General features: G+C 56.6%; 1 protein-coding gene across 1 annotated transcript; it reads left to right on the top strand.

Annotated features, from left to right (window-relative positions):
- Positions 1-426: 426 nt before the first annotated feature.
- On the top strand, positions 427-5,652 carry RAD51D (RAD51 paralog D). The gene is made up of 10 exons (XM_010186153.1): positions 427-508; positions 1,459-1,520; positions 1,656-1,774; positions 2,027-2,108; positions 2,190-2,324; positions 2,730-2,825; positions 3,012-3,102; positions 3,896-3,966; positions 4,859-5,026; positions 5,569-5,652. The coding sequence occupies exons 1-10, from the start codon at positions 427-429 to the stop codon at positions 5,650-5,652; spliced, it is 990 nt and encodes a 329-aa protein (XP_010184455.1).
- The last annotated feature ends 1,680 nt before the right edge of the window (positions 5,653-7,332 follow it).

The raw sequence follows: 7,332 nt of genomic DNA, 5'->3' as shown, positions 1-7,332 counted from the left end.
GGTGCCCGCGGGCAGCACCGGGTAGACCAGTTCGCCTGCGGGGTCTTTGCCGGGCCCGGTGCGGGCTCAGGGGACTCGGGGAGGCTGAGTCCGGCTCTGCAGCCCCTCGCTGAGGGGAAACACAGCCCTGCCCGGCTCTTCCGCTGCCTGCAGGAAGCAGGAAGGGGAGCGGGAGGACGGGACCGGGTGGTTCCGGGTGCCCGGGGAAGCCGGAGGTGTGTGCGGGGGACTGGAGCAGGAGGCGGGCGGGGTCTGCTCGCTGTTCATGCAGCCCCGAAGACCCCCCTGGGCCGGCGGTGTCCCCCCGCAGCACGGGCTGCCTGCGGGGTTTGGGGCTGTTTGGTCCCGAAGCGGAGATTGAGCCCATCGGTGTCACATCCCGTCTCCCCCCGCGGGTCTCGGCTCCGTCTGGGGGTGTCCGGGGCCATGGTGATGCTGCGGGCCGGGCTCTGCCCCGGTCTCACCGCAGAGATGATTCAGCTCCTCAGGACGAGCGGCGTCCGGACGGGTAACGGAGCGCAGCGGGGTCTGGAGCTGGGGAGCATCGTCCCCGGCGCGTCCTGTGTGTGTGACACCACACGGCCCCCCCGTACGGAACCCGTCGGGCAGCCTCTAGAAAACATCCCCTGTCTTTATGGCTTTATTCCTGCCGTGTCCCCCTTGCTGGGCGGCTTCTGGTTCCCCCCGGGTGGTTGTGATGAGTCAGGATTTCTCCGTAGGAGCAGGAGGGTGCTGGGATATGGGTCTCTGCAGAGGCTTTTTGAGGGATGATCAATACAGCTTTTAGAAGGTATTTCAGGAGGCTTTGTGCATTTTTCCCCTCTGAAACGTGCCCAGGCTGCTGGCACAATGCACCCCAGGCAAGGCCTGCTCTCGGGGGGAAGGAAAAGACTTCAGGGGGATTCTTCACTGAGAAGCTGAGAAAAGCACCACTTAAATCTTGTTAAATGAGGTCTGTGAGATCCCAAGTGTGCTGGAGCATGGATGTTGGAATCCTTACGTTCTCTATAAGAGCTGCCTTTTACCATTAATTTTTTTTAACCAATAACATGCACATCTATCTGAAAAGTAAAAAGATCTTGAAGTAGTTTCTGGTCACTCGTTTTTCTAATTTCTGTGGCTTTGGCCCTTACTGGTGTGCCCAGGGCTGGCATTTTGGGTCAGTCCCCCCGTTGACACCGCAGTACGTTGGCAGAAGGGGATCCTATCAAATGGCACTGGGCAGCTCCCATGGAAAACAGGGAGAATTTTTACCAGCTTGGCCCCCTAATTCGTTTTGCAATGGGTGGCAGGGCCATCTCAGAGGAAAAACTCAAATGCTCCGTTTTGTGGGGTATCCTGCTCGCATTTTCCCTGTTGGTGTGCGCTGGCGGGTTTTGTCTAAGCTGGTGGTCTCTTTGGTGTTTGTGATCTATTCAGGTTTGGCTTTCAACTTCTTGTCCCTTGTGTTATTTGCAGTGGTGGACTTTGTGTCGTCAGACCTGGAAGAGGTCGCCCAGAAGTGTTCCCTGTCTTATAAGGTAAAGAGTTGGCTCCAAAGTCCTGGTGTGTTAACGGGGGAGCTCAGAGCTCACGGTTTGGATGGGCTCCTCTGAGGGAATCTTCTGCAGTGGATGTTGGTGGCCCTGCACGTCACATGTGTCTCTGCCCCCCAGGCGCTGGTTGCAGTGAGACGTGTGCTCCTGGCCCAGTTCTCTGCCTTCCCCGCCAACGGAGCAGACCTCTACGAGGAGCTCAAGAGCTCCACGGCCATCCTGCCCACTGGCAGCCCCAGGTATTCAAACCTCGCTGCTGGGACCCCAGCTCTTCTCCAGCTCAGGACTGTCCTCTGGTACCCACCACACTGCAGATCTGCCACTGTCCACAGCGTGGACAGAGCCAAGGATGGGGAGGGAAGGAGCAGAGCCTGAGTCTGCCTTTGGGAAGGGGACTCTAGGGGACAAACATCTGGGGATTGCAGCTCCCCATGTCCCTGCCCTTGTGGCTGAAGATGTGTTGATCACCCCACCGTGTGTTCAACCCACAGCCTGGACCAGCTGCTGGACTCTGGGCTGTACACGGGGGAGGTGACGGAGCTCATGGGAGCACCGGGCAGCGGGAAAACACAGGTGAGTGGAACAGGGGAGAGGACGGGTTAGGGGGAAGGCTCCCTCAGGTTGGGGGGCTGACGCCTGGCCCTGCCTCTCCAGGTGTGTCTGGGCATCGCGGCCAGCGTGGCCCTCAGCCTCAAGCAGCACGTCCTGTTCCTCGACTCCACGGCGGGTTTCAGCGCCTCCCGTCTCTACCAGATCCTGCAATGCCAGGCAGAGGATGAGGAAGAGCAGGCAAGTTCCCCTGGGGCTGGTCCTGCTGTGCTAAAACTGCCTTGGCTCTTGCCTGCAGATAACTCTCAGAGATGGTTTTTCTGTCCCCAGCAGCTTCTTTGGGTCCAAACTCTTCCTGCCATGGTGGGGTGGGTGCTGTGCTCAGGGATGGACACTGCACTTGGCCTTTTTTTCTTGGGGAGAAGGGGAGGGATTCCTGTAGTTGCTCAGGGTTTTGCTCCCTGAGCTCAATTTGCGTTGCAGCTTCCCTCAGCGCAGTGGGGACAACAGCGTTCATGGGGTGGAGGTAAACGTGGAAGAAATAAGGGTCCCTGTGAATGCCAAGAGCTGGCAGCAGCTGGGCAGGAGGATTATGGTGGGTCCTGGAGGGGATGAGGCTGCTGTTGATGCTGCTTTGTGCCGCAGCTGGAGGCTCTGCAGCGGGTCCAGGTGGTCCGCGTATTCGATGTCTATGAGATGCTGAGTGCCATGCAGAAGCTGCGGGATCGCCTCTCCCAGCAGGTAGGAGCGAGAGTTTGGGCTCCTTTCTCTTCCCCAGAGCTGCAAGGACAGCAGCAGGGCTTGTGTGCCTGACCAGTGACACCAGATCACCCCATCCTGGGGACATCTGAGCCTCTGTGCAGGTCAGGACCTCCGAAAGCGCTGGATTTGTTACTCCACATTGCTCACGGTGCCTCCTCCTTTCAGGTCGTGAGCTCTGTGGGGCCTCTCAAGATCGTGGTGGTCGACTCGGTGTCTGCTGTGGTTTACCCGCTGCTGGGGGGCAGGCAGTCGGAGGGTGAGCTGCTTTGTGGGGTTGCAGAGCCCTCTGCTCCTCCTGAGAGCATCTTCCTCCCGCGCATGCTGTACCTGGGGCCGGGGCAGGATGGACGCGGGTGCAGCTTTTCCTCTGTGTCGGATAATGGGGAGTCTGTTTGCAGCATTATCGGCAGAAAATGAAGCTGGCTGTGGCTGTGCAAGCTCATGCTGGTGGTCTGAAACCTGGCCAGGGGACAGAGCAGGAACTGAACCGTTTGCCCACAGAGTAAAACCTCTGCAGTGTCACGGATACCTCATGGTTGCTGGCACGGTTTGCAAAGCTCTCCTGAGGCTCCAGAAAGGCCCATAAATCAGGAGTGTGGGGCTTTCTGCTTGCTGAGATGCCAAGGAGGCCCCTCAAACACTTTCCAAGGGGTCTTGCACACCTGAGTGGCAGCCAGTGCTGTCACAGGAGGTCCCCTCACAGCCGTGGGCTCATAGGAAATAAAGCTGTGAGCTGGAGAAGAGGGGTCCTGTACCTGTTAAATCAGCCTGGACAGGTTGGTCTGGAGGTCCTGGTGCTTTTGTAGGGTTTTTTGGCCTTGGGGCTTCAGAGATAGGAAAGGAGAGGGTGGGACAACTTGGGATTGGTCTGTCCGTGCTACATCCATCGGGTGCTGGTAATGGAGATGGGTTGGAAGTGCCCATGAACCACCAGCAGTGGCACCAAACCTGGTGTGGATGTAAATCCAGATGTTACCAGCCTCTGAGATGCACTCTGGGGGTTGCTCCCTCTGTTTTGGTTTATTCCCAAATGCTTTGTCCTCCTCCAGGGTTGGCCATCATGATGCAGCTGGCCAGGGAGCTGAAGACGCTGGCCAGGGAGTTCAGCCTTGCTGTTGTGGTGAGTGTGGCTGTGCCTTGTCCTGCGTGTGCCATGGTGAGGGGCACTGGAAGAGGTTTTGGACCCCCTGGGAAGGGGCAGCCCCACTCCCAGCTATAGCAGGAGCAGGAGGCCTGTGTGCCACAGTGCTTTGCTTCTCCACAGCCCTCAAATGTCTTGTTCCAGCAAGTGTGGAGCAAGGACAGGGCTGGATTGCTGCTGCTTTTAGCGCTGTCCTCAGCCAACAAGGCGTTCGCTCCATTGAGCAAGGCAGAGTTAAGTACAGCCAGATGGAAGGGTTGGGTGTATTTATTTTTGGTATAACACCAGTCATTTAAGGGGTGGCCAGCTTATGAAGTAACCTCTTGCTTAGTTCCCTTGGGGGAACCACAGGGCATTGCAGCATCCAGAGACTGGGAGGGCTCTGCTCTGGTCTCCTCCAGCTCTTACCCAAGCAATTGCATTTGCTTCAGTGTGCCCAGACAGGTTTCTGGCACCACAATTAATGTGTTTTGTATCAGGAAGGCCACAGCAGTAAATGATGATGTGCTGAACCTGACACTGAAAGGTGGTGAGACAGCCCTGCCCTCTGCTCTGATGGGGATGAAGTAGCAAGGACAGGGTGCCTGGAAGGATGCTTGGAGGCTCCCAGTTAAACTTCACAGGTTACCCCCAGGAGTCCTTGCAGCTTGTGGATATGAGCGAGCTCCTACCTGAGCCCATGTCTGGGGCAGTGGTGTGGGTTGTGTTTAGAGGGGTTGGCACGGTCGCGCCAAGGAGGAGGGCTCAGGGTGGAGTGAAAAATCCTCACAGAAGTAGCGGGTTGGCCATTATCTCCTGGTGATCTCTGGTGTTTCATTGCACTGAGTGGCACTGCTTTTCCCGGGCGCTGAGGAGCCTGTTTGTGCTGCAGGTGACAAACCAGGTGACAAGGGACAGCAGCACTGGCCCACTGAAGCCAGCCCTCGGCCGCTCCTGGAGTTTCGTGCCCAGTACCCGGGTGCTGCTGGAGAGCAAAGAAACCAACTGGGAGAGAGCCACTGCACGGCGCATCGCTTCCTTGGCAAAGTCACCCCGGCAGGTGAGGCTCCTGCACCAGTCCCCCCAGTAACGGAGGAGGAGCTGAGTGACTGGGACCTGGTGCTGGAGCAGAGGAGGCTCCTGCTGGGGGTAGGGCAGGATCTGGGCGCACTGGGTGACCCATGGCAATGGGAGAGGAGCAAACGCAGCCTGGTTGTGTGCTGTGACGCCCGCAGAGGGGATTTTGGCTCAGATCCTGCCTGCGTACGGGGCAGCGCTGCCTGAGCCTCCTGGCTCTGAGCCTGCACTCCTGCCTGATCCAAACGAGTCTGGATGTGGTGGTGTGCTGGGCAGCAAAACGCGTCCTGGATGTGCTAAATAGTAGTGTGTCTGGGGATATCTCTGAGCAAGATGTTCTTTCTTTACTAAATTACATTCTCTCTTTGTATCCCTGTGCTCAGCAGACCCAGTTAAAATGAGGGCATCAGCAGAAAGAAATCCTCCAGGGGCTGTAATTGGGGATTTGGGGTTCTGGGGCAGGTGATGGAGTGATGGTTGGTGTCCCAGCTGGGTGAGGTTAAGCTCCTCTGTTTCTCCTTGCAGCCGACGGGGATACAGGTGGAGCTGGATATTGGGAATGGTGATGTGCAGGAGCCAGGCCCAGGGACACCCACAGAGGGGCTCTGATGTGGGCAGAAAAGCCAATGTCACAGTCTAAGAGAGCTGCAGAAGAGCAGGTGAGCACACCAAAGGTTTTACGAGCTGGCTCTGAGAGTGCTGCAGCCCCAGGAAGGATCAACGTGCAGAAGCTCTTGTTCTGCTGCGCTGGGGAGAAGGCGAGTGTGCGGTTCCCTGGAGGCCACCCTGCCTCAGCAGATGCAACCCGTGGTGGCTGGGCTGTGGTGCAGCACAACCAGGTCCTCTCCTCTGCTGCAGCCTTGTCCCGAGCCAGCCCTGTCCTGGGGTGTTGGCTTGGGACCAGCCCAAACCTGTGACTCCTTGTGGTGGGAAAGGCTGTGCTCCCCGCAGGTCCTGCCCACGGAGGGAAGGTGCCAAAGCCATGCAAGCTGTGCTGTTGAAACAGTTTTTTCAGTAAAAATAAATTGTTTTAAAGTTGTGTATTTATTTCTGAGCTTTCCAAGCTTAGGAGGGGAGGCTTGGCCCCAGGGATTGCAGCCTGGCTGGGGTGAGGATGGCTTTCCTCACAAGCAGAAAATAAAGCTTGTTAAGTGTCTTGAAGCTGTGAACGAATTGCTGGTACACACAAATTTGAACCAGGCCGAGAAGGGGAACAGCCTGCTTTGAACCCTGTGTCAGCCTCGGTGTGTGCCCAGCCAGCATCTTCACCGTGGCCACTGGGAAGTGACAGAAGTGATTCTACTCTTGCACTTCATCACTGGGGAACGGTGCTGGGATGGTGAGTCCACAGGGATGGTGCCAGGCAGTGTAAAGGCAAGGACGTGCAGGCTGTGCTCCTCCAAAGCTCCTCCAAATCCCCAGTGTTTGGGCAAGGCTGTGACCCAGGGGCATTTTCTCTCCTTGGCAATCAGCTAATTGCAGCTGCGGGAATTTGATGCCCTTTTGGGAAACAGCTGCTGGGAAGGATGGTGGGGTACAGGGGATTGCTGGGCTTTGGGTGGCAGCTCCTCCTCTCCTGGGTTGGCTGCTGAGTTAGGCAGTGTGCGGAGCAATGGCCGTGTCCTGAATTTCTGGCTGTGCTGCTGCAGAGAAGGCGTTGCTGTGGGTGCTGGTTATTGCTTGGGACAGCACAAGGGTTTAGGCGATGGGAATCTCTTACCCCAGCTGGAAAAACTTGACTTCTTAATCCAGCTGATTTGCCCTAAATTTGCATAGTATAATTAGACTGAAAAAAGTTTCTGACCTAAATATCCTAATTCGACCTTTTTCCTCTGTGCTCAAACAGGCACTTCTGCAACCCTGTGAGACAGGATCTGGCTGTGCCAGTATGCATAGGGATGTGCCCTCTCCCTGCTCCTTTCCATTGCCTAAATCAGCCAAAAAATGGCAGGAAAGTCCCAGTCCTGGGTGGTAAAACCCCTCCCAGGGCAGTCAGGGCACTCCTTATCCCAAGCACTGAGGATGCCTTTTGGCACTGAGGGCTTGTTTGCCCTTGGTATGTATAAAATAGATATCTGTGTGTTTATGTGCAATGTGTGTATATATGGGGAGGTGTGTATGTGTCTATGTGGCTCTGTGTGCGTATATAAGTATATAGGTGTACCTCTAAGTCTACGTACGCTTCCCTACAACACAGCTAAGCCCCATGCACATAGCAGGAACCCCCCGAAACACATAGGATCTCCCACCCCAGTGCCCCTCCGTGGTCTCGAACCCGAGACCCTCGGA

Source organism: Mesitornis unicolor, unplaced genomic scaffold, assembly GCF_000695765.1.
Source record: "Mesitornis unicolor isolate BGI_N332 unplaced genomic scaffold, ASM69576v1 scaffold32906, whole genome shotgun sequence".
Taxonomy (NCBI): domain Eukaryota; kingdom Metazoa; phylum Chordata; class Aves; order Mesitornithiformes; family Mesitornithidae; genus Mesitornis; species Mesitornis unicolor.
The sequence above is the reverse complement of the archived record's forward strand: the minus strand, read 5'-3'. Positions and strand labels throughout refer to the sequence as shown.

What these genes read in the sequence shown, in the direction of transcription:
- RAD51D (XM_010186153.1), top strand. Translation starts at nt 427, where the DNA reads ATGGTGATGCTGCGGGCCGGGCTCTGCCCCGGTCTCACCGCAGAGATG. An exon ending in CGGGCAGCGGGAAAACACAG is followed by an intron (nt 2,109 to 2,189) that starts GTGAGTGGAACA and finishes CTGCCTCTCCAG; the next exon opens with GTGTGTCTGGGCATCGCGGC. An exon ending in GGGGGGCAGGCAGTCGGAGG is followed by an intron (nt 3,103 to 3,895) that starts GTGAGCTGCTTT and finishes GTCCTCCTCCAG; the next exon opens with GGTTGGCCATCATGATGCAG.